Source organism: Coenobita brevimanus, chromosome 50 (assembly GCF_032717465.1).
Source record: "Coenobita brevimanus isolate Jiangsu-jjx chromosome 50, ASM3271746v2, whole genome shotgun sequence".
NCBI classification, from domain to species: Eukaryota; Metazoa; Arthropoda; class Malacostraca; order Decapoda; family Coenobitidae; genus Coenobita; species Coenobita brevimanus.
The window spans coordinates 47113898-47140897 of record NC_137003.1 but is presented as its reverse complement, the minus strand read 5'-3'; the positions used below and the strand labels follow the sequence as shown (position 1 = coordinate 47140897).

The 27000-nt window shown below is 43.1% G+C and overlaps 1 protein-coding gene across 1 annotated transcript; it reads left to right on the top strand.

Moving 5' to 3' along the window:
- The first annotated feature begins 133 nt into the window (after positions 1–133).
- LOC145399643 (presequence protease, mitochondrial) lies at positions 134–5709 on the top strand. Its single transcript, XM_080272184.1, has 2 exons — positions 134–288; positions 2472–5709. The coding sequence occupies exons 1-2, from the start codon at positions 159–161 to the stop codon at positions 5402–5404; spliced, it is 3063 nt and encodes a 1020-aa protein (XP_080128310.1). The 5' UTR covers positions 134–158; the 3' UTR covers positions 5405–5709.
- Positions 5710–27000: the final 21291 nt, after the last annotated feature.

Here is a 27000-nt window from a genome sequence, read left to right as displayed (position 1 = left end):
AATTATTGTATCATATGGGTCGCGCCACAGAGTGTGTGAGAATGACGGGAAAACGAACGAAGAAGAAGAAGAAGAGTAAATGTGTTTACATCATCCTGGAAGTCTTCTGCTGCGGGAGGCGACAGGTGTGTTCCGAACCGTAATATACAGCAAGGAAGATGACAATAGCAAAATTTATGAGAACCTTTACAACAATGGGAAGGAGGGTTGTCCGGGACTACAAACGTGTGGGTCACAGGACTGCAGTGACGAGCACTCGGACAGGGTCTCTCGCTTCTCAGTCCTTAGGTAAGTATTGCGGGCGTATTGCATCATGCATGTGGTTGTCAGTAGGTTGTTTTTGCTGTGTGGCAAAATCTACCACCCCCTTTTGTTAATTTTTTTAACCACTGAGTATACCATTTTATTTGTTGAAGGAGGTGTGTGGCGTGATCCACCACCTTATGTTGTAAAAGCACTCTGTAACTTTTATCAACAGTAAATATTATCAATCAGTGGAATTTTTGGCTAGCAATTATCATCTCCAATGGACAGAACCACCAGCAAATTTTTTGAGCCATAAGATCTGTTGCTGATGATGATATGGGATTGCCAGTTTAGCCATTAACTTAACCTGGCAGCATTTAACATAACCTAAGGGAACAGGGGAAAAAAAAATCCAAAAGCCTAACCAAGACAAGTCTTCACCCATACCATATTTGTCATCCGTAGGGGTTACAGTTTTGTAAAAAGAAAAAAACAAAAGTTAGCTACTAAACTGCTTTGAGGCAACTTTATCCCAGCATGTTTGGTAATTCTTAAAGAGACATAGGACCTCCTCTTTAAAAAGAATAATAATAAAATAGCCTACCACTGAATTGATTTAAGTGACTTTGTAAATATACAGAAGTACAATTTCTAGTTTGAGGAGGATCCATCTATAAACAAGGAAAATTGATTACTGTATATACATACCAGTAAGTGATAGGTTAATATAGGTTAGGATAAGGTTGGTTAGGTTAGCATAAAATAGGTTACATTTGGTAAGGATAGGATGAACAAGGTTGGGTTAAGTTCTGAAAATGTAAAAAATTGTGTTGTTATGTGACATCCATCTTCACACACGATGGGATAGCATCTGTCTGTTTTGGGTACCATTGGGTACCGGTATTGTAAACAAACACCACTTTTTATATGCTATTCACTGTTAAAAGAAATGAAAAATGCCAAACTTGAAAATACAATTTAAAAATGCTCAAATAATCTCATGAAGAGGTAAATTAAAAAAGGAAAAAGGCAAAATGAGATGTTTCATGCAAGTTCCATTTAGTCAGTTACCGTACCCTTCATCCTTTTTCATTAGTACAGTAAAAGTCCTCCAGTCCAACCACCAATAATCTGCATTTTTCAAGGCGAAATTTTTCCATTTTTTCTGAACTTTTTTCAGATTTTTCAGGGCTTTATCTAAGGATTTATCTGGCTTGGACTTGGATGTACCTGGCTGCAACTATTCATCTACATTCCTGTGCATTTTTGCTGTCCAAAACAATAACCCATTTAATTTTAAGACTGATCATCTTCATTCATTCATTCTTTGCCAGACGCCATGTATCCCAGACGGGGTGGCCAAGGGCTTAGAGTTAATTGTTTTTCAGGGAGGGGCACTAATCCTCCACCAACCCCACTTGACACGTAGGGATGCCAACAGCATCTGGTGTCCCCAGACGGTCACCCATCCAAGTACTAACCATACCCAACATCTATATATTTCTAATGTTTTCAAAGGTCCCTCCCAATAACCCGAAAAAAACAAAAGTTTGAAAGACCGTCGGTCCCCTGCCATTCGGATTACATTACTATTACTGTATACAGTTCCATGGCACATATGATCTGCAAGACACATTACAGTAAGTCTTCCTTTCATAAAATTCCTTTGGCTCTTTTATGTCTATTCTCAAAACATGCCCATACGATCTCAGTGTATTTGCCTTCATGTTATAAGTAGCCACTGTAGTGTCAATGTTTTACTCCAGTAGCCATGTTTGTGGCCACCCCAAATGGGATTGAGGCATCTGGCAATAGATAGATAGCCATGTCTTCCATTCCAGAGCTCTAGTGGATCAAATCAAGGAGAGTTCACCATCACAGTTGTTGATAACTTTATGATAAGGGTCAAGTTTTATCAGAGTATAACTTATTTATGATGCCCAAATTTTGTGGGAGTCAGTTAGCAGAAATTAGAACAACTGATGTCAAGGTTAGGATCAAAGAATGTTGTTTTCATAGTCAGGTCTCATTAGGTTTGGTATGCACTAACAGGGGTACCCGACATTGCCCGGATAAAGCCCCACTATCATGCATACCAGCATTGCCTGGGACACTGGATGGCCGCTCCCCCTGTGAGAGAGCACCCCATTCATCCCATTTTACCTGTTGAACCTATGCTTCTTCTTGGGCCTTTAGTGTTGACTTTTTGTACCATGCTTTTCCAGGTGATTCTGTAAGAACAGAGTTCCCTGTGGGTCGTGAAGTGAGTGGGTTTGTGGTGCGAGGGGTGGATGATGTGGATGAACTACACCTGACTGCTGTACGCTTGGAGCATATGGCTACTGGAGCAGACTATCTTCATGTGGCCAGAGACGACCCTAACAATGTTTTCTGTGTGGGATTCCGAACAACACCCATGGACTCCACTGGTGTTCCTCATATCCTGGAACACACTGTTCTCTGTGGCAGCAACAAGTACCCCTGTCGTGATCCGTTCTTCAAGATGTTAAACCGTTCCCTCTCCACTTTCATGAATGCCATGACTGGCAGTGATTTCACTATCTACCCATTCTCTACTCAGCATTCAGGTGACTTCAGGAACCTGATGTCAGTGTACCTAGATGCTGTCTTTAAACCAAAACTTTCAGAGCTAGACTTCCTCCAGGAGGGATGGAGACTAGAGCACCAGGATGTACATGACAAGTCATCCCCATTGGTTTTTAAGGGTGTTGTATTCAATGAAATGAAAGGTGTATTTGCAGACTCACAGAGATTATTTATGCAGAAGCTGCAGAATGGACTATTACCATCACATACATATGGAGTAGTATCAGGTGGAGACCCGTCAGCAATTCTAAACCTTACATGGGAACAACTCAGACACTTTCATGCCTACCATTACCACCCAAGTAATGCACATATTTTCACCTATGGTGACCAGCCTCTTTCAGGGCACCTTGAGTTTATAAATGATAACTACTTGAGTGAATATAAGAGAATTGATGCTCAGACAGAAGTACCTGAGGAACCCACTTGGTCTGAACAGAGAACAGATCATGTTCAGTGTGGTGTAGACCCATTGGCTGGTGGGGAGGGTCAGAGCACCGTGGCAGTGGCATACAAACTAACCAACATTATAGACTCTTTTGAGAATTTTGTGTTACAGATACTTAGTGAGTTATTGATGAATGGCCCTAATTCCCCCTTCTATAAATCTCTGCTGGAGCCACAGTTAGGTTCGGGGTTCTCTCCCTCAGCTGGCTATGATGGTCATACCCGCAACACAACCTTCACTGTGGGACTGCAGGGCGTGCAGGCAGAAGATGTGTCCAAGGTCACTGACACCATACAGAACACATTGTGGAAAGTGGCCAGTGAGGGTTTCCCAGAGGACCGTGTGGAAGCTGTTCTCCATACTCTAGAGCTTGGCATTAAACACCAAACATCCAGCTTTGGCTTGGCAGTTGCCATAGCCATCACACCAATTTGGAACTTGGATGGAGACCCAGTGGAGGCTCTAAAAATTAACAAGAAGATCAGGAAGTTTAGGGAATGCCTATCTGAAAACCCTAGATATCTGCAAGAGAAAGTAAAGCAGTATTTTCTTGAGAATAATCACTGTTACACCCTAACCATGGCACCTAATCCTGGCTATGAGGAACAACTGCAAGCAGCTGAGAGGGACCTCTTGGCTCAGCGAGTTTCAGCGTTGAGTGAGGATGACCAGGCCAGGATATGGAACTTAGGTCACACCTTGGCTGAAAAGCAAGAGGAAGAAGAAGATTTGTCCTGTCTTCCTACCCTGAGTGTGAGTGATATTAGCCGCACAGTGAAGCCCACACATATAATGGACATCCAGGTGGCTGGAGGAGTTGAATTACAGCTGTGTCATCCACCCACTAATGGTCTTACTTATTTTAAAGCACTGTTAGATACACAGCATGTTCCAGGCCACCTGCGACCTTTGGTACCGCTGCTGTGTGGGGTTCTTACACGTATGGGGGCTGGTGACATGGATTTTCGGCAGCTTGATCAAGAGGCGGAGCTGGTGTCTGGTGGCCTGAGTGCCACTCCTCACACTGCCCCTCACCCATACCAGGCTGGGCATTACAGTCAGGGGGTTCTCCTAACATCTCACTGCCTTAACCAGAACTTTAGTCGCTTGCTGGATCTTTGGTCACGGATCTTCACTGAAGTACGACTGAACGATCTGGGCAGATTTAAAACCCTGGTCAGTATGATTGCAACAGACCTGTCTAACAGTCTGGTTTACTCTGGGCACCGCTATGCCATGGTTAGTGCTGCAGCCTCCACCAGCGACATGGCAGCTTTGGCAGAGGAGTGGGGTGGCCTTACTTGGCTGCGGCAAATGAGATCAATCAGTGAGACCAAAGATTTGTCTCAGACCTTATCTCAGCTGCGAGAACTGTCTGAGCTGCTGCTTACCTGTCAAGGCATGAGGATAGCCATCAACACCACATCAGACAATCATGATACAGCTGTGCATACATTGGAGGACTTCCTCTCTGGTTTGAACACTGCTCCTGCTAACCCAGCCTCCAATTCTGCGTCAGTTCATGCAAACTTCACTCCTCACACCAGCAAAACACACCATGTTTTTCCATTCCCTGTCAACTTTGCAGCCAAATCTTTCCCTGGAGTGCCATACCTTCATCCTGATGCTGGTGCATTGAGGGTGCTGCCTCGTCTCATGTTTCATTTCCTGCACCGTGAGATCAGAGAGAAGGGAGGGGCATATGGTGGCGGGGCTTCTCTTTCACCTGGGGGACCTTTCTGCTTCTTTAGCTATCGTGACCCTCACTCCACCCAGACACTGTCCACCTTTGATGCTGCCATAGAGTGGGTCCTCAGTGGTGAATTCACCGAGCGTGATGTGAAAGAGGCAAAACTCGGAACTTTCCAGTCCATTGATGCTCCCATATCTCCTGGGGCTCAGGGATCTCGCCGCTTCTTGTCCAGCATAACCGATGATCACTTCTCCGACCATCGGTGCATGGTGTTGGATGCTGCGCCCCAGGACCTTGTTACAGTAGCACGTAAACATCTCAGTCTGGCTCACATCCAGGGCACTTGTTTAATAGGACCTCAAAACAAAGACACAGAACAGGATGGTTTCTGGCACATTGTTCAGGGATAGAATAGTTTTTCACATATACTGTAATGTTGCCATCAAAGTACATTCATTAAAGTATTTAGCCTTGTGACATGGTACAGTATATCTTCAGTTTTGTACGCTGTTGTTCGTTTTTTATGTGTAACATACTGATTCCATCATTTTTACACTAATACACACTAGTAATTGTAGCTGCACACACACACACACACACACACACTCATTTTTATTTTATTTTTTATTTTTTCATTGCAATACTTGTTCCTCCTTGTAAATAGCTGAATAGTTTTGAACTCAAGGCCATGTAAATAATGTACATACTTCTTGGATATAGACAAAACTGCACATTTTAATATCACTTTTATAAACTTATATTTCAGTACTGTGCTGTTAATTAAAGTTTACTATATAATTTTTGAATTTTAAGCTATCTTCCTTTTATTGTTTTGTATCATGCTGTTCGTTACAGGATTTTCATGCTGTAATATCGTACAATACAGTTCAGCATTTGCAAATCCCAGTATATTTTTCGCCCTTCCAGTAGGATTTCTGTACTGTTGTTTTACTCTCATCTTAATGTCAGGACCAACTTGCCTAGCCCCGGGCTACTACGCTCCTCATGGGGCTACGTAAGATTGGATGATGGTGGATGGATGTAGGGCATTATTATTATTATTATTATTATTTTGCTATCTGACTTTATTCAGCCGAGGATGAACTCTTCTAATTTATTTTTATAATAGCCTTATGAGTAACGACCTTTAGTCTGAGAGCCTTTTTGTAAACAAGTGTGTAGTAGCAGCAAATGATAAAATAAATAAATGGATACAAATAAATAAGAAAAATCCGTCACTCGATATATCCGGTAAATATCTAGACTATGGTGGTAAGTGGGGGCACTCAGTAAGTTAGTATCCACTCACTCGATGTAGTGACTGCCCTTTCCCCCCGTCCTTCATTCCTTCCTTTGTTGTGTCTTTCTTTCCATCATTCTTTCCTCTTCCTTCTGTCTACGGGTGACTCTACGCTGAGTGATAAGCCAGATGGTTTCCTGTACACCAGGAAACCATGTACTTCACTGGGTGATAACCATGGCACCTGGTGGTTTAGTGGGTAATTAAGGTGCTCCAGTCGGCTTGAACCGGTGCAGGTTTATATCCCAGGGGTGGTAGGGGTTTGTTGTTCATGTAATGCCACTGAGGGATGAGTGAGACTGGTCACCCTCATCTTAAATGTCAGGACCAATTTGCCTAGCCCTGGGATCCTACGCTCCTTACGGGGTAACAGGATTAGATGATGATGATTAATAGCCAGACTATACTGTACTGTTCACTTAAACTGGAAACCTTCTTCTCCATCCTGAACACTGTGCTTGACGAGATTATTACTCTAGTATGGTGACAGTCACGAAGAAGTACTGTGGGAAGGGTGTTGGGTCGTTAGTATTGTCATATTCTGTCAGTAAGCTACGGGAAATAAGTTGCAAAAGGACAAAAATCTCCGCCTAATGAATGAAGTGTAGGTGAGTGTATGTGGAGGGTGAGGGATAGGGTTGAGAATTGTATGGGTGAAATGTAGGTGAGTATGTGGAGGGTGAGGAATAGGGTTGATATGTATATAAATGAAGCATAGAAGTTTATGTGGAGGGTGAGGGATAGGCTTGAGAAGTTTATGCATGAAGAGTAAGAGTATGGGAAGGATGATGGGGACAGGGTTGAGAGCCTTGTAAATGAAGTGAAAGAGAGAGTACATGGAGGGTGAGGAATAGGGTTGAGAGGTATATGAATGAGAATGGTGTGAACTGGAGGGAGGGAAGCCACCTTCACATAGTCATGCGCAAAAGTACATCAACAATCCTTTGCCAGTATTGTGCTCTGGCCTCCGTATATGTCATTCCTTCCTAAACGAGAGGTAGTAGTCTTCCGTCTCACACTCTTTGGTTGTGAGCTTCATAGCGGTAAAAAATAAAAAATGAAAAAAATAAAAATAACCTGCCATTGCCACAGCCAGCAGAGAAATGTCACCAACCTTCTGACTCCTTGAATTCATCTCCGGACAGCAATATTTATCTTAGATCTTTTGTAGTGCACGGGTATGGTAAAATAACAACTAACCATCCTAGTTCGAAGTCTCACCCATCTATCTATATCTATTTATCTGTTGTCACTCTATTATCTATCTTTATCTGTCCGTCTGTCTGTGTATCTATCCATACGCCTTAATCCAGTAAAGAATGGCCACAAACAAAATCACCATGCCGCTTTCCAACTCGCACCCCAAATTTCGCCTAAATTGAGTCAAATCGTCTGGAGATAGCAAGAATAAACTACAAGGATGCGGACTGGAGGCATATTATTCTCACTACTACAAGGGAAATATAGTCTCCTTACGAACCACGTCTTTTAGTGACTGGGGTTGATGAGAGCCGTATCTAAGACCTTCATCTGAGCATCCACTGGACAGAGAATGTTAACCTCTTGGATGCGCTGAGGTCATCATACATTTAGTTCTTGCAAGTACCAGACATGGAGCTTTAAAGATTGGCGAAGTTAACTAGATGAGAACTCGATCATCCTAACCTATCCTATCCTTTTTATAATCGTGTTTTGCGTGTTTACTGACGAATCCCGAAAACGTACAGTACTTCTGTAAACATCTACAGTCAATTAATCAAATCATTTTTTTTTTTTTAAGTGATGGTCCTACGTCTCATTAAGGGCTACAGAGAGATTAGTGGCGACTGCATCTAAGTTTTTAAAATCTTAGCTCACTGGTTCTCAAAATGGGAGCCATGGTTCCCAAAGGAGCCACGGGAGGATTTTTTTTTTTTTTTTTTTTGGGGGGGGGGAGGATGGCCGACTAGTGTACGTAATACATCAGAATGTGTCAGTGCAATCTCACTTGTAGTCATCTTGCCTTTTTCCACAGCATAGATAGATAGATAGATAGATAGATGGTTTCTCCACCCTTCTACACATAAAAAGTAAAAGCCAAAACTGGTTGCATGTGAACCCAGATATGAGTTGTGCGTTATCAGTGACCCAACCTTGAATCAGTCGAGTGACTGAAAGGAGACAGTGTCATCCATCCCACTGATATGTGAAAAAATATGGATTCTGATTGATAGTTGTTAGCACTGAATTAAATGAAGAGCACCAAAATAGTTTTTTTTATCATTATTTGTGAGGGCCACGAGGATGTTGAGATCCCCACAAGTGGGGAATGAAGTGAAAAAGTTTGAGAAACACTGCCTTAGCTGAATAAAATCATTTGGTTGACCGAATAGCGAAAGAAAATATATGCTATCGTAGTGAAATGGTTAGGGGCTTTAAGGTCCATATTCTGGTTGGTGGAGACTTTGTAGCACCTCTTCCATAGTGATTTATTCTGTCCAGGAACTTTCTATTTCAGCTTCGCAGACTAACGCACAGTCTTTGTACGCACTGGTTCACTGTTAGTTTATTACCGGTGACCTCAAATGACCTTAGTCAACCTCACATTGTTTACTATTACCGGTGACCTCAAATGACCTCGGAGGCCAACCTCACATAGCCTATGTCCGAACTGGGGGTCATGTGAGTCTCCATGTCAAAAATTGGGCTGCTGGGTCCAGTCGTTCAAGTGTATATTACCGGTGACCTCAAATGACCTCCGACCAGTGACTTCAAGTGACCTTGGAGGTCAACCTTACATAGCCTATGTCCGAACTGGAGATCATATGAGTCTCCCTGCCAAAAATTGGGCTGCTGAGTCCAGTCGTTCGAGCGTTCATTACCAGTGGCCTCAAATGACCTCGGAGGTTAACCTCACATAGCCTGTGTCCGAACTGGAAGCCATGCGAGTCTCCATGCCAAAAATTGGGCTGCACGGGTGAAATGCGTGGCTTTGACGGACACACATACGGTACTCCGGAATATTCCGGAGAATACCATAGCATCCCCGACAACGAGGCGAACCAGAAACAACGGAGTTCGCCCTCAAGAATGCCGACACCCCCACTCGGACCCCACGGGGTAGCCGCCACCAGCCACCACCACTCCGGGCAACAACGACGTATGTCAGCCCGGGTCGTGCGCCCCTGTGACATTCAACCACCACGCCACCGCCACCGTAGGCGAAAGACACTACCTTCGCGTGGCGGAAGCACCGAGTTAGCTAGGGGTGGAGTCAGAAACAACACTCCAGGCAGCGCCCCTCTGGTAGAGACGATCTATGGTCGCTCCCACAGTGAACTGGTAGAGACGATCTATGGTCGGTCCCACAGTGAATTGGTAGAGACGATCTATGGTCGCTCCCACAACATCCAGGTAGAGACGTTTTTTTTTTTTTTTTTTTTTTTTTTTAAGGAAGGTGGGGAAAGAAGAGAGAATAGGGGAAGGGATAGTAAGAAAGAGGAAGGAAGAGGGAGTAGACAGTCGGTGGGCTGGCCACCATGCTTTGTTTTGTTTATAGTATTTGTTAGATAACTGCTTTAATTTTGTTTGTTGAGTTAGGTAAGTGCTTTGTTTTGTATATTGTGTTAGTTTGGTAAGTATATGTAGTGGTTATGGCTGTGTATGTTTGTGTGCGCGTGCGTGCACGTACGCATGTGCGCGTGGATGTGGGCGTGTGCGTGGGTGCGTGTTCATATGTTTTGTATGTGTGAATTGCGCTAGCGAGCTAGCTTTTGAGGGTTTGGTTGGGTTGTTTGGGTTTATGTCGTAATTGGGTTATGTCGAAAATAGGTGGGGTTTTTGTATTCGTTGGTGCGATACTTATCGTTTGGGTTGAGTTTAGTAAATTGGTATAGGGTCTTGGTTGTTTAATATGGTTTTTAGACTACTAGGGAACCATTTGTGGAAGGAGCGATTCTCATCGTTGATATTGTAAGTTAATGCGTTGTATGTTTCAGGGTTTATTTCCTCGATTTTACTCCAGATTTTTTTCGCTTGGTTATGTAATCTTATGTTTAACGGTTTGGTTTTAGTTATGGCGTGAATTTGTTCCGTGTTAAGTGTGTAAGGGTACTGCTGATTAGTTGCAAATCTGAGGGCTTTGTTTTGTAAGACTTGTAGTTTTTTAAGTTGGGTATAGCTGAAGGTGTGTGTGGGAATGGGTGGGTAATCTAGTATGGGGAGGATCAGTGCTTTGACAAGGTGGGATTTGACTTTTATAGGCATGTCCTTGAATCTGAGTAAGCGGGATAATGCTCCAGTAGCTTTTTGTTTTCTGTCCTGTACACTGGGAAGATAGCCTCTAGAGTTAAGTTTAAACCCAAGTATTTTACCCTCTTCTTTGAAGTCTTTTATTTCTTCGTTAATTATTAAAGGTTCTTTTTTGGTGTTGGCAAGTTGGATGACGGAGAATTTATTTATGTTAGTTTGTATTTTCCATTTTGATTCATATTCGTTAATTTTCTCGACTTCGCTTTGAGTTCTTGAATTCATGATCCTTCTAGATGGTCCAGGATAGTTAATAATTTGGGAAATATCGTCAGCGTAACTTATATTGATGCCATGGGTTGCTTGTGGGGAGTCACTGGTGAAAATAGAGTAAAGAGTTGGTGAGAGTACGCTCCCTTGAGGAACCTCGCTTTCCAGAGCAAAGCTAGCCCCTGTGTAATTATTTATTTTGATTTTAGCCTTTCTGTTGTCAAGAAAATCACAGAGAATTTTTTCAGTTATAGTTGGGAGGTTGAGATTAAGTAATTTATATTTCAGTCCTAAATGCCACACCTTGTCAAAGGCTTTTGTTACATCTCTAAGGATGGTGTGGCATTGTCCTTTGTTAGATTTACTTATTGCTATATGTTCTGATGCTATTGCAATTGCTTGAGTGGTGCCCCTTAGTAGTCGAAAACCGTATTGATTTTTATTGTATAGATTCTCAGATTCAAGGTGTAGTCTGATCCTTTTATTAATTATTCTCTCTAGTACCTTTCCAGGGACTTCTAAAAGAGAGATGGGTCTGTAATTCTCTACGAGATGTGGGTTCTTGTTCTTTTTTGGGATTAGTTTTATAATGGCTTCTTTAAATTTGTCGGGGAAATATCCTGCAGAGATGGTTGCATTAAATATGTTTTTTAAATTTTCAATGGCTATATTGGGGAGATTGGATAGTATAGTTTTATTATATCCACTTTCTCCCGGGCAAGTCTTTTTTAAGTTCTTAATAATAGCGGTAATTTCATCTGTCGCGATAGGAGTGGTGAATATTGTGTCTGAGTCTAATCTATCGGGGTTAGCTGAATGGTACGGTGTTAATCTATCTGCGTTGATGGTAAGGAATTCTTTTACTAAATTGTCGTGTCTGTTGTTGTTCTGTTCTTCTTCGATCTCTTGAAAGATGGACTCCCAGTGTCGCCTATGTGTTCTTTCTTTTTCAGAGGCTGAGTGTTGTCTGTTTCCCAGATGATCTAATATGTAATGAGGCTCAGGGGTTGAAGTTCCTGAGAGGGTTTTTATTTTACGCCAAAATGTGGAGGGATCGTTGTAAAGATTGGCAGTGTTTGTAATAGTGTTTGTCCAATGAGTGTTGTGTTCTGTCAGGAGGGATGTGTGTAGTTGAGTTTGGAGTAGTTTGTACCGTCTATAGTGATCTCGTGTCCAACCATGTCTTTGGGAGTGAGTTCTTAATGCGTTGTACTGATTGATGAGTATCTGTGTGTCTCTGCTGTGTTTAGGAGTAGTGATTGTTCTATGTGTGGTTGTAGGGATGTTATTGTTGACTGCAATATTTATGTTGGAGTACCATCTTTCAAGAGATCGATCGATTTCCTCTAGTGTACCATCATCGGGGACACGAAAGCTAGTAAATGTTGTGATTAAATCTTGTTTAAAGTTATTCCAATTGGCCATGGCAAAGTTAGGTCGGGGAGGAATGGGGACGGTTATTGGGGCTGTGGAGATAGTGGCAATTATGGGGGTGTGATCACTAGTGGTGAGAGGGCCTGGAGAAAAAAGGGTGTTGTGGTAAGCTATTAGGTTGCCAAGGGCTATGTCTGGGGTGGAGATGGAGTTGTGTGAGAGGAATGTAGGAAAGTTGGGGCCAATATGTCTTACTGTAGTGTCTTGGATGAGACTAGCGAGTTGTCTTCCTACGACATTTGAATTTCTGTTGCCCAGGAGGCGGTGTTTAGCATTAAGATCACCAATGAGGTAGACAGGGATGTTTCTTCTGAATAAGTTAATAAAATCGGGGGTTGGGAGGTAAGGGCGGCTGGGTGGAAGATAAACAGTGGCTATTATGACTTTACCGGTGTGTGTTGAAATTTCTACGCCAATCATGTCTGAAATGAAATGGTCTAGTAATTTATAAGTTAAGTTGTTCTTTATGGCTATAGCTGAGCCATCCATTGGTCGGTTATATGAGTTTCTTTTGTGGGAGGTATATCCTGGGATTTTTAGTGTAGAATGTGATGATATACCATGGCTGTTTAATAGTATAATGTCAGGATCAATGGTTCTATAGATGTTTATAAGACCTAGGTTTCTGCCTGACCAGTTTAATACATTATGTTGCAGGATTTTCATTTCTGGATCTTTGTGATCTATTGTTATGGAGTAGAGTGGATTTGTTACGGTTTTCTAGGCTGTGCAGTAGGAATTTCTCTTCCTCGTTATCGGCCATTCTGATGGAGTCTTGGATGTTGTTGTATTTTTCAGAGATGGCTCTGATCTCATCTAGTGCTGCATCTTGTTGAAGTGTTTTATGTTGCTTTTTAACCATGGCTTTGTTCTCTTTGCAAGCTCTAGTTATTTCTCTGATGTTGTATATTTTGTTGGGTTTCCATATAGATGGCAGTAGTATCACCTCTGTTTGTCTGTTTCTTTTTTCTTTTTCTAGGAAGTCAAGATCTTCATCCGATGAGTCGTTTTCCTGGATGTCTACAGCGGTAGCACCTTCGAAGATGTTGGTGTTTGAGGTAAGGAATTCTGTTGTGTGGAGTGATGGAGGTTCTGCTGGGTGTAGAGTGGATGTGGTGACTTTAGTGTGTTCTTTGTTTGCTGTAGAGATGGTTTCTGATTCTATGAGTGGTGCTTGTTGTTGAGGGGGAGGTGAAGGTGGGTTACTGCCAGGAGGGTTTGCAGAAGGGAGAGTAAGGTGGTTATTAGTTATTGTTGGTAGGAGTGCTTGCAAGATTTTATCTGAGGGAGGGTTAGAGGGCAAATGTATGATGGGGAGGTTGTTGAGTTTGCAGCTTTCTTCAAAGGTTGAATTAAAGCTGCCTGGATTGGCAAGTTCATTCAGATGAGCATTGATAATGAGCACCATGTATTCAGAAATTTTGGTGTTCTGATGTAGAATAGTAGAGAAACTGCAATTTTGGTTTTGGGGCCGCTGTTAGGATTAGGTAGTTGCGTAGCTTGAGCATAGGTGACGCCCAGGCGGGTTGTAGAGTTCTGGGGGGTGATCAATTTGTTTTTAACTATTTCCTTCCTCTTCTGACATTTCATGGCCAAAGTGCGGTGATGATCTCCACAATTTATGCATTTTTTGGTTAGAGAAGAGCAGTTTTTCCAAGTATGGTCTGTGGATGAGCACTCTGAGCATATTTTGAAGTCTTTAGGTTTGGGGCAGTTCTTGGTGCTGTGGGATTCCAAAGCATAACATTTAAAATAGGTGGAGATGTTAACGAACTTTTCTGCCTCAATTTGTTGATTGCTTATACATAGGTGAAATAATTTGATGCCCTCCAGAGCCTTCTGAGCCATTTTTATGTCTAGAAATTGTATTTTCAGGAGGTTGGACTTGCCAAATTTGGAAACATTTATGACCTTTGCCCAGGTGTTGTTTCTCATGATTTCCATGGCTATTTCGTCTTCAGAATGGCAGTAGATGATGTCATCGATTTTGGAGCAGATGATGCTTCTGTTGGCCTTGACTTCAGGGGGAAGAACTGTTGAAAAACCGTGCTGCTCTAGAGGCGTCTTCGGTTTATCTGAAAGCAGTTCATCAGAATCAAAATCAGAGGATGTAGACACAATAATGGCTTCCTTGGAAGAGTGAAGAGCATTGATCTTTATGTTGAAGGGAGCAACTAACTCGAGGAGTTTAAGTTTGGTTGAGTTGTCCTGAGGGGACTGGTGCAAAATTTTTACTCTTCCCATGGTGAGAATGATCAAGGGAGGACTTAAAGGTAGTCAATCATACCAATTACTTGGCTTCAGGTCTCCTCTCTGTGAAGGGAGCTGCCACTTGCAGGGCCGAAAAAGACCTAAGGGAAAATAAGCCGAGTGACGGTGGTTGGTCGAAAAAGGCTTGAGGGAAAATGTCGGTGGTGGTATTTAGTTTAGAAAAACTATGTCGGGGTTGCCACAGAACCAATTTGCCATGCAAATTGATTTCTCAGACTGGCCCGACAAGTTAAAAGAAACTAAATGTGCGAAAAAAAAAAAAAAAAAAAAAAAACGGTGGGAAGAGGGGTGGAGGACTTAGAGGTGGTCCATCCAACCTATAACTTCTTACTTCATCTCGTTCCCTCTTGAAGGGAGTGATCACGTGCGAGGCTGAAGGAGCCTAAAAGGTAAGTATGAAGATTTAGGCACGCAATCTGAAGTGGAATTTAGTTTAGAAAAACTAGGTTAGGGCTGCCACAGAACTAGTTTGCTATGCAAATTAATTCCTACAGCAGACCTAACAAGTTAAACTAAACTAAATATCGAAAAAAAAAAAAGAAAAAAAAAAGGGAAAGCTCGGCCAACACAAACCTACCTACAGTGACGGGGATGGGTTTCCCCGCCCTCTAAAGGGCGCCGAGGGAAGCCCCGTCACTGCCCCGTGAGGGACATGCCTACTCCTAGCCCTATCAGAAATGCCGCCCTCACCGCCTCCTTTAACCAGGCCCTAAAGGCCCCCCTTCATGGAAGTGCCCTGCGGCACCCCTTCAGGGTTCGGCGTCGTACTACGGTGAGGGACACTACACGGCAGGCCGAGAAACAAAAAAAAAAAAAAAAACAATTACAAAAACAAAACAAAAACAAAGACAAAGGAGAGAGGCTCTCCAAAAACTAAACGAAAAGTTGTGCAGTCGGAAATAAAGTAGTCCGGCAGTGGCGAGAAACTCTAGGGAGAGTGAAACCTGGTTTCACTAACACCCAGATACAGGCAAAGAGCTGTTGCTGGGAGAGCTGGGGGAAGACGCGTTGTCGCCGCGGCTGCCAGACAGAGAATGACGAGGTAGAGACGATCAATGGTCGCTCCCTTAAAAACCCCGGTAGAGACGATCAATGGTCGCTCCCACAACATCCAGGTAGAGACGATCAATGGTCGCTCCCTTGGCCCTCCAGTTGAGACGATCAACGGTCGCTCCCACAGTGCTCGGGTAGAGACGATCAATGGTCGCTCCCCCAAAATCCAGGTAGAGACGATCAATGGTCGCTCCCCCAAAGCTCAGGTAGAGACGATCAATGGTCGCTCCCTTAGCCCTCCGGTCAAGACGATCAATGGTCGCTCCCCCAAAGCTCAGGTAGAGACGATCAATGGTCGCTCCCCCAAAACCCAGGTAGAGACGATCAATGGTCGCTCCCACAATATTCGGGTAGAGACGATCAATGGTCGCTCCCCCAGTGTCCAGGTAGAGACGATCGATGGTCGCTCCCAGGGTGTAGTGAGGAGAGGGACGTCTCCACAACCGGAGGCTGAACTTCAGGGGTCTCGCTCCAGAATATCCCGGAGAGACCTCCCTGTTTCCCCCGGCCTCTGTTCCCTACGCGTGGCCTTCGAGCAGACACACCTGTCGGGCCCCCGTGACAGCCGCTGCCGCAGCCCTCCCCTGACGGCGCCCCTGGTCGTGGGAGACCGCAGTCTGTCGCCTCTTCCGGCCCGCCGTAAGACACCCGGGCGAGACCTCACCACGCCCCCGCGACGCCGGGACCTGACCCAGAGGTTCCTAGACCTCTTCGGCCCCAGTCCTACGGGCCTTACGCCGGAGCCCAGTCCGGAAACTCCCGGACGCGAGAGGACGCCCTCGCGAGCCGCCCCGTGCCCTCCCGGCTCGCCTCGCCCTGACGACGCCCTCAGTCCGACCGGATCGCCGATGACGTGTCCTTGTTTCTCTCCATGAGGAAATACGAGTGACCCTGTAACAGTCGTGAAGTAGATTAAGTGTGACTCCCTTTCTCTTAGAATAAGTATTGTGCAGTGACTTTATGTAATCTCCACTGGGGTAAATCAGAACACAATATCCAGTTGAAGGACGAGAATGTGGGTTGAGACCTAAAATGAAAATACGTGCGAGTGTCACCCCGAATCTTTCTAAAGACATATCTCTAGAACCCGAAGAAAGACTAAAATATTATTGGAGTTCTATTGGTTAGTCTCTAAGTAATATGGTGGAATAGTATTTACGAGTATTCCGACTTTGTTACGCGTTGTGAAGCGAGAGCCTACATATCATACCTAGAAAATGTGTAATGAATAAGTTTGTGCCTACAGAAACCTATTTCCACCAAAATATCAAGGAAGGCGAGTATTAACGATATTCCCCTCCTCCGCACGCTATTCCTAAAAACTCTCTCCCTTCCTCGCTCCCGCTCTTAAAGCCAAAGTAAGAATCAGAGTTATTTGTCAAAGAATCTTCGCCAACAGAAAACACCTAAACTCCCTTGCTAATATCGGGCATGCTTCAATATTACCATAACTGTCTCCTCGCCGTTTTAAGTTACTCTCCGTGTCTCCCCTACCTCCTCCTGGCGGATCACAAACTCCCCCCCCCCCTCCTCACGCGCTCCGCGCGCACTTGTATTTACTGCACTCCTATGGTCGTACCATTCTAAAGTGGCGGTTTGGGTGGGGCACGAACCTCTGTACAGTGTTGCCACGTTTTCCGTACTCGCGATGCCTCTCTCTCTCTCTCTCTCTCTCTCTCTCTCTCTCTCTCTCTCTCTCTCTCCTGGGGGGATGTGAATCACCCTAGGGAATTTTGTTTCTTTTATGTCTTATAAACTTGTGCTTTCATTTCTTTATTTTGTTTTTTATTATATTATTGTTTTACATATGGCGCCAGATGACCTCGGTGTTGCGGCGCCTTTTCATTCAATCATTCTCGCCCTCCTTCCTTCCCTCCCTTCATCTTTCCCTCAGCTTGACAATGCACTCAACACTGCCCCTTGCCTGCCTTCTCTCTCTCTCTCTCTCTCTCTCTCTCTCTCTCTCTCTCTCTCTCTCTCTCTCTCTCCTTGGGGAGATGTGCATCACCCTTGGGAATTTTGTTTCTTTTATGAGTGACTTATAAACTTGTGCTTTCATTTCTTTATTTTGTTTTTATTATATCTAATTATGTTTAAAAATATTATTGTTTTACATATGGCGCCAGATGACCTCGTTGTTGTGGCGCCATGATTTGTTTTCATTCAATCACTCTTTCCCTCCTTCCTTCCCTCCCTAATTCCTTCCTTCATCTCTCACTAAGCTGCACTCAACACTGCCCCTGGTCTGCCTTCCCCCCCCCCCTCTCTCTCGTCTGTGGTATTTTAGGATACATTTTGGTTATTTTCGTTTATGTTATAATGTACATATTGTAAATCTGACTATTTCCACACCACCCAGGAGGTTAAAGTCTTGGCGCGTTTTTTTTAAGAGGTGTCCCCAAACAGGCCTATTCCTCTATCCCTCACAGATGACCAGGTCGGACTGGGTGTGTGTGAATGTTGCCGCTCACGAGGGTTTAATGTATATTTTTTTTTACTAAGAAACTGGCATATTTTTGCTTATATTCCTGCATATTATCGTATAATCATAATTGTGACATTATTACCAACCCCAGAAATACGGTAACAGCCAATAAAAGTGACTACTTTTTTTTAAGCACCACTGTAAAATAATTATGCCACGTTTCTGTATTGACGTAAAAATATTGTACGCATAATCAGTTTACTGTTCTTTCATATATTATAATACACACGTTACCATTATATTCTTATGTGTTTATCTTATTGTGATGCCTATTACATATATCAGAGCCGTTCACATAGCGGGTATGGAACACGTGGCACCACTGTACAGAGGTTCGTGCCCCACCCAAACCGCCACTTAAGATTGGTACCACCATAGTACTAAGATTTGTTGTATTGTCATTAGTGTCTAGAAAGCTAGTATCCTGCGAGATACACAATATTTTAGATAAGGTTTTTGTATTGCTCTATATTGCGTTGTAATGTCTGCTGAAGTGTCCTGTGTCTGACTGTGGTAATATACGTGTATGGTGTTGCCGAAGGTTTTTATGTCCTACCTCTCTTTATTGCACTAGCTCCGGTCTCGAAAGAGGACCCCGCTCCACGTTGGGTAAACTAGGTACGAGAAGTCGAGCCTAATTCTACCCAGCATTACAAGGGGTACCCGGCGTTGCCCGGGCCAAAAAAGGCGAGCACTCTACAGGTGGCCTCAAATGACCCAGATCTGAATTTGAACTCCCTCAAAACCATCCTTGGGTCACCCTGATTCAAAATATATATGGGTCTGGAGGTCTCTGGCCCTTGGTTTGGGCTTGATTGTAGGACAAACAAACAAACAACGCGGCTCGGAGAGAGAGAGAGAGAGAGAGAGAGAGAGAGAGAGAGAGAGAGAGAGAGAGAGAGAGTTTGCATGGGTAACGATACAAGGAGCTATTAAGATATAATCTGGGGAAAAAAAAAAAAAATCGCAAAGGAAGAGCCGTTGCGAATTCTCCAGATCGAGGCAACGAAAACACGGCTCAGCAAGAAAGTGGCAAACATCAAGGAGGCGGCAGTAAGACAGCACACAAAGGGCACCAAGACACTCAGTGGCCGAAATCGGACGGCGTGCACAAGGTCACAAGGTGAAGTGTGAACAACAGAAGCAGGACAAGCGCTGGGGTGGCGTCACAACAGAGACAGACGCGTATTCTCGCTGGATGAAGAAGCTTATTGTTTTGGTTCTGTGGGGCCTTGCATGCTAACACATTTTTCCTAGCGATTTGTTTTGCATGTTACAGCATACTAGTCTCTTGTATTTAATTTATTCTTTTGTATTATCAACAATTATTGCATAAAATAAGATAAACGCGCTGGTAATGATTATAATGACACGTAGAAATAAACTGGTAAGAAAAAGATGCTAGGGAGCTTCTTACCCGACAAGAATATATGGACCTGTGAGATCGCGAGTGGATTGTTTTCTACCTGTCTATCTGTTTATCCATACGTCTTAATCGCATAAGGGGTGGCCACAAACAAATCTTCTCCCTGTCCCCTGCCAGTTCACTGTCCTCCCACCAACTTACACACCCCTCTCTCATATTCCCTTTCTACTCCAGCCCTCCATTTCATCGTTGGTCTCCCCCTTCTTTTCCCTCTTTCCACCTCACTTACATACACTCTCCTTGTATGTCTCTCACACTCCATCCTCTCCACATGCCCAAGCCACCTCATTGTATTTCTCTTAACGCCTTCTGTCACATCCACACCACAACGCTCCTTCATAATGCTCAATATTTCTCAGTATGGCAGACAGGAACGGGGATGCAATTCTTATATACACGGGGTGGTACGTAAATTGCACTTCTCTTTCCTTGTCCCTCAGTCCTGGGGCTGGAGAGGGACGCCTTCATGTGGTGGCACCTATATGTTGGGACGGTGGTGTTGCCCATTTTTTTTTTTTTTTTTTTTTATGTGTACCGGCTCTGGGCATAGGCTTCACAGCCTGCTTTCAAGGCCCAGTAGTCCTCCTACATACCATACACCTCTCTACATGTCACCACTTCGGCGCTAACACCCACCGTCCATATTGAATACATGCTAGGGCTGTCTCATACAGGACTGGTGTATTGGTATTAGCGGGGGTACTTTTATGACATGTCGGCGGGTCATCTGGTAGATCAGGAAAGTCTGCTTTTATGAAATTCAAATCCTTAAACTGTTCCCTGCCCCAGCCGGGATTCGAACCTGGGTCCATCAGGACTGCAGGCCGCCTCTCTAGTTATATAAACTTCCCTCAGTCCTTCCCTATCCCCCGAAAGCAGAATGGTGGACCGTGACCGTAGAAGAGAAACCTGTGCCTGCAGTCCACTGGGTTGTAATCCACTTGAGTTTGAAGTTGCGATCTTGACTTTGGTGTCTCTTATATTTTTATTTTTTCTTGCGAGGTTCTGGCCTTTGGTTCCTTCTTCCTTGCATTAAAAAAAAAAAAAATAACCATTTTACGCGTAATATTTCTCGGCGTGGTGGACCGTATTCTCATCGGTTAAGGAAGCTCCTCAACACCTCTCACTTAACAGTTTATTTATGTTTGGTATACTTTACTATATATCCGTGTATGCGCTTTATGTAGTCTGTGTTGATAGAAGAAATACAGTACATAGCTCCTTAGCACCTCGTCCTTAGCGATTTTTTTTTCCCCGTTTCTGTTACGTTAACCTATCTGTGTATGCTATTTGCGTAATCGTCGATAGAAGAAAGATTTAATTATCGTACAATAGAATAATGATGTGTAAGATGCAAAATAAATCGCCAAGGAAGAGGTGAAAGGAAGCCTCCCATACCGATGAGAATACGGATCGCGGGGTGGTATTGAGTGGCTTTATTTTCGTAACACCCTTTCCTTAGCGATTTATTCAGTACATTATACCTTAGTATCCTCTTACATGTTACTGTTTGAAACTTTGTCGACTTTAAAACTATATAAAGAATATGAACGAGGATAATGAAGTGTAATGTGTACCACCACGTGAAGGTGTCACTCTTCAAGCATCTATAGTTCTTTCACTTTAACTTGGTTCAGATTTTCGTCCTTTTGCTGCGTATTTCACGTAGCTAGTGGCCAAAAGTAAAGAGAGAGAGAGGGAATGACTACGGCTCGACACCCTTCCCATAATACTTCTTCGTAACTAGCATCACATTCTACTGTTTACCTATTACTCAACTCGGCAATCAACAAGGACAGTGGTAGGTTTTCTACTTTAACTTGCCCCAGATTTTCGTCCAATTGTCGTTTATTTCGCGTGGCTGACAAAAAAAAAAAAAAAAAAAAAAAAACTGCTCAACACCCTTCCCATAACACTTCTTTGTGACTAACATCAGTGTGTGTGGTCATTGAAGAATATCATTCAGTACTACACTTCCAGGGGTTCACCTGTCTATTTATGTTTCCTTGATGCAAGTAAGGCTTTTGATAGGGTGAATTACTGGAAGCTTTTCAATAAACTTATCATAAGGGGAGCACCAGGGCACTTGGTCAAATTGTTACTGTACTGGTATACTACACAGGAATTTGCTGTAAAATGGGGGGGTGCCACTTCATTGCCCTTCAAGTCAACCAATGGTATTCGACAGGGAGGGATACTGTCTCCCTACCTATACGATGTGTACACAGACGATCTCAGTGCTGCCCTTCGTGATACAGGGACTGGATGTTACATACATGATAAGTGCATTAATTCACTGAGCTATGCTGATGATATGGTACTGTTGGCACCTACACTGGATGCACTGCAGGGTCTCATTGGTGTGTGTGAGGTGTATGCTGCCAACCATGATATTATCTATAACACCACTAAGACAGAGTGCATGGTAGTACCACCGGCACGCTCTAAGGTGAATTACCAGACATCAGCCAGGCTCAATGGGTGTGCTCTTGAATTTGTGGATAGATTCACATACTTAGGCCATGTCATCAATAAGGAAATGACTGATGATGATGATATGATGAAGCAAAAGGCTAAACTAACAGTCATTGGCAATACACTGCTGAGGAGATTCTCCTTCTGCAGTGTGGAGGTGAAGTTGGAATTATTCAGGAGCCACTGCTACTCACTCTACTGCAATTCGCTGTGGTCGCGGTACAAGGTGGCCTCCCTGAAGAGACTCAGGATTTGTCACAACGACATCCTTAAGAGGCTTCTGGGGCTGCCAAGATTGACTAGTTCATCCCAGGCATTCACCGTGCATGGCATGAACAGTCTTGATGTGCTCCGTCGACACTCCGCGTACAGTATGAGGAGTAGGGTGGAGCAATCTGACAACTACATCATCACTTCAATCAGACACAGCTCTGCCTATGTGTGTGGATCTATACCACGTGAATAGATGAAGCTACTGTTTACGTAGCAGGTATAATACTTTTTATATTGCTATACATGTTCCTTTTTTAATCTTTGTATATGCCGTTGAGCGAAATAAAAGTTATTATTATTATTATTTTTATTATTATTATATTCTAGCGTTAACCTATTGCTACGACGCGGCAATCAGCATGGAGAGAGGTCATTTTTAGGTCAAAAAAAAAAAAAAAAAGTGGAGGAATTTAGATATATTTGTGTTAAACGCCTGTCGTAACTGTGGTTTTATTTTTCGTGGAAGGACAGTGAGGGCGTAAAATCTCCTACATGTCTTTTATTCTTTTTCCACTAACAAATCTTACGAGAGGGAAATTATTTTGAGTTGTTTTGTGAGACTGAGGGAAGGATGTGTGGAAATTGCGCATAACTCTTGTTTTCCATGCTAATCAAAGCCAGTCAGCCATCCTACTCACTTTCCTGCCCACTTACCAGCAAACCATCCATTCTACCCACTCATATGCCTACTCACCAACCAACCACCTGTCCTTCCTACTTACCTACCAACATACCAATCACCAAACAGACAACTACCTGTCCTACTTACTTACCTACCAGCATACCAATCACCAACCAACCACCCATCCTACTTACCAGCCCACCATCCAACCGACCACCTGTTCTACCTACTTACCTACCCACGTACCAGTTCACTAACTAGCCATCCATCCTTCTCACTAACCTATTGAGAGAGAGAGAGAGAGAGAGAGAGAGAGAGAGAGAGAGAGAGAGAGAGAGAGAGAGAGAGAGAGAGAGAGAGAGACGAAAAAAGGAAAGGCAGGGTAAAGGTGAATATTTCTTCATTAACATCATCGGGGGAGAGAGAGAGAGAGAGAGAGAGAGAGAGAGAGAGAGAGAGAGAGAGAGAGAGAGAGAGAGAGAGACGAAAAGACAGGGGAGCGAGGGTGCGAGGAATGCTTCATCATCATCATCATCATCATCATCATCATCACAATCCTTCCCACCTAAAAAATATGCAAAAATAACGGTGAAAGGATTATTGATGGCAATATATACCCATCCTGTTCAGAAATATTTCTAATCAAAATAAAACCTGGCTACTGTGAGAGTACGAAAAACACGTTCTCGAGTTCAAAGGGATGAGTGGGTCAAAGGGTGAAGGTTAGCCAGTCGACCTAAGCCAGACGTCGCCATCGTTTAAACACTTTCCAAATTTCTGCAACTTTTAATCATCTAGAGACCAAATTCCCCTCAAATGTGACGCTTGTTGGTGGGATAAAATCGTAACTTTGTATAGCCCGACGGATGTAAGACGTCTGGCTATTGATAAATAGAATTTATGCTAAAAGAAGTAAAAATGATATATTAAACAGGGGGAGGGGCTATCAAGCGTTGCCAATTTAGACTTTTCTTCGCTAGATCTGGAAGAAATCGCTCCAGCTTAACGAAATTAAGTAACGTTTAACCATAATAAATTTAGTTGTATTTTTAGTGACTGTAGACTGTGAATAGTCTAGAGTTGCATACAAGTTGTTAGTTACGTTTTAGAAAACTAATTAAAGTACCGAGTAGTAATGATTTATGCTAGATAATTTTACGAAACTAGCATTATCTTAGTTTCGTAGTTTTAGTATTATCTTACAAATCGTATTCTAGATGGAGATATGTTTGGGTAATTTTTAAAAGTAGGATTCCAGGGATTTTTTGGCAGTTATAGCAAATTTTCCAAAGTTTTAGTAACATTATGGGAGTTTCGGCAGCTTGAGCGATGTGTTAGATTTTATGGAGTTCTAGAGACAGGTGTAAGTTAAACCATAATCTAGACATTTTTGAAGTTTCGCTGATACAATAAAAATCTGAAGCTTCACTGGTGAAAAAAAAAAAAATGTTGGTCATTTTTTTCCCCTGGTGACTTCCTAGACATTCTTATCCAGCAACATTCTCTTGACTAAGCAACAAAATCGAATTTTGTGAGGCAGTCTTGCAAGTTCGGGTTATTTTTTTTCCCCTCAGTGGTGGGTTGGTCTTCTTACCTAGCGAGAGTCTTGTGAGTGTAGCGAGATCATTTGATTGGAGACATCAAGACAGCATGGCCAGTCACGTCAGTAGCAACTTGGCGGGCGAAAGGATTAGTACGGAGTCTTCTTCCTCTCCTCACACCATGCTGCAAGCTCTGGGTAAGTCTTTTGTACAGTTACGACGTGTTTGAATTATCGATGTGTGACGCCTAAGGGACAGCATGCACGCAGTTCAGTTTTGCTCATTTTTCTTCCCATCATGTTACTTGTTGTGGGTACGTCTGATTACGCAGTGATTACTTGGCTGAAATATCGAAGTGTTTTAACCCTTTCAAAGTTTTTTTTTTTTTTTTTTTTTTTTTTTTTTTTTTTTTTAAATGGTGGACTAGGTTGTGGTCGCCGCCCCTTGCCACCACGAGACAGCACCCCACAGTCATAAAGGCCTATCATGGCTGGGCTTGTTATCCCCAGACGTTTTTATTCAACTTTAGGCGGTGGCCTAGCCCTGAGGATGGGTTGAGGGCCACTGATCACCCCTATAATATGGCCCGGCTACCCCAGTGGCCATCCAGCTCATTGGTTGAATTCCTTTGACCCCCTTTAAGGGTTCTTTTTGGGCCACACTATAATTAAGTGTGTCCGCTTCATTCTTTTAATCTTACGGTAGCTACGCCCCTAATTTGGGAGGATCTTTAGTGGTGGAAGGGTTATCAATGCTGTGTCTAATCCCTTCGGTATAAAAAGGCCCTGCTAAACTGCATCAGTCGTCATATGATCTGATTACAGTGAAAAAAATACGTTATGGCGGTGCAGTTGCAGTGCACCAGCCACTGGCAAGCACCGTGGCCAAGCTCATCACGAGGTCTGTCCCTCAATTACATTATCCGAGTTTCTGAAAACTCTCGCTGGACACCCTGTATTAAGCATTTTTCAGTTCAGTTAGGCCATCAGACGATTTTCTTCGGCTTAAAGGACTTCCGTTGTACTGAAAAGATTATTATTAGTATTATTATTATTAGTAGTAGTAGTAGTATTAAAAGTAGCAGTAGTAGTAGCAGTAGTACTAGTAGTAGCAGCAGTAGTAGTACCTCCAGTTGTGAACTAAATGCTACAAACTGCCATTTTACTGCAGTCCACCATCCTCTTTTAGGGGGATAGGGGCATTTGTATAACCGGGCAGGGAAGTCTCTCGGCTATATCAGTGCCACCATATGAAGGCGTTCATCTCCACCAACACAGCATCTCTTAACTTGTGGGTGTACTACCTGACTTTGATGGATGCGTAGAAGATAAATCTGAAGTTGTAATGTGTTAAGAATGTTTTTACTGTACTTTTGCCGCGATTGACGGATTTCTTGCTTGCCCGCTTGCTTAATTGAGTGATTGATTTTTTGTTTGGTTGATTTTTTGATTGATTGATTGAATTATTGATTCTGAATATGAGCAACAACAGTAAATTAATTGCTTGTGTGTGTGTGTGTGTGTGTGTGTGTGTGTGTGTGTGTGTGTGTGTGTGTGAATCGTACCTTTTGATAAAACTGAAGATGACGTCACTGAGGGGGGATGAAGCTCGCCCGCTAGCCAAGGTAAACCTCTGTAGACTCCTTTCCTTTCTTCTCTCTCTCTCTCGTACCAATATGCCTCAAGTTTTTGTGAATATTGTTAACATTTTATATATAACTGTTCCTTTACTATCACTTTTCCTCCTCCCAATCTTCCTTCCTACCCTCCTCTCTTCCAATACTTCTCCCTTAAAATCATCCTTCCCTTTCATTCTTCTTCCCCCCTTCTCCAGTCTTTCTCCTTTCCAATCTTCCTTCCCTCCAATCTTCCCTCTCTCCAATCTTCCTCCTTTCTAATCTTCCTCCCCTCCAATATTCTCCCCTCCAATCTTCCTCCCCTTTAATCTTCCTCTCCTTCAGTATTCTTCTCCAGTCCTCCTCCCCACCAATCCTGCTGTCTAATACTCCTCACTCTCCGTATGCAGGGTGGTGTATGCTGATAGTGGGGATCCTGGTCAATGCCATCATCATGTCAGGTGAGGCCACATGACTTAATTACAGGTGAGACAGACACACACACACACACACACACACACACACACACACACACACACACACACACAGAGCCCCGTTGGTAAATATCCTTTTTTTTTTTTTAAGAGACAGCTTGTCAATCCCAGCGTGTTATGGTTACGACGGGGCTTTTTTTTTTTTTTAATGCTAAGAAAAAGGAACCAAAGGCCAGAAGCCAGCAAGATTGTTCCCTCTAAGAAAAATACAAACAATATAGCAGAGAGCCAAATTCAAGATCTCCCCTATAATGCACATTGCCGTGATTAATGTGAAGGATAATTAATGAAGGATAATTAATATATGAAGGGTAATTAATGAAGGATAGTTGACATGTGAAGGATGATTAATATGTGAAGGGTAATTAATATGTGAAGGGTAATTAATATATGAAGAATGATTAATATATGAAGGCTATTTAATGTGAATGGCAATTAATGTCGAGTAATTAATAAAGGGAAGTTAATATGTGAAAGAAAAATAACAAAAGTAATTAATGACAGGGAATTAATGTGAAAG

Excerpts from the sequence above, each read along its gene's own strand:
- LOC145399643 (XM_080272184.1), top strand. The coding sequence starts at position 159 with ATGACAATAGCAAAATTTATGAGAACCTTTACAACAATGGGAAGGAGG. Across the intron at positions 289-2,471 it reads TCTCGCTTCTCAGTCCTTAG|GTGATTCTGTAAGAACAGAG; the intron begins GTAAGTATTGCG and ends ATGCTTTTCCAG.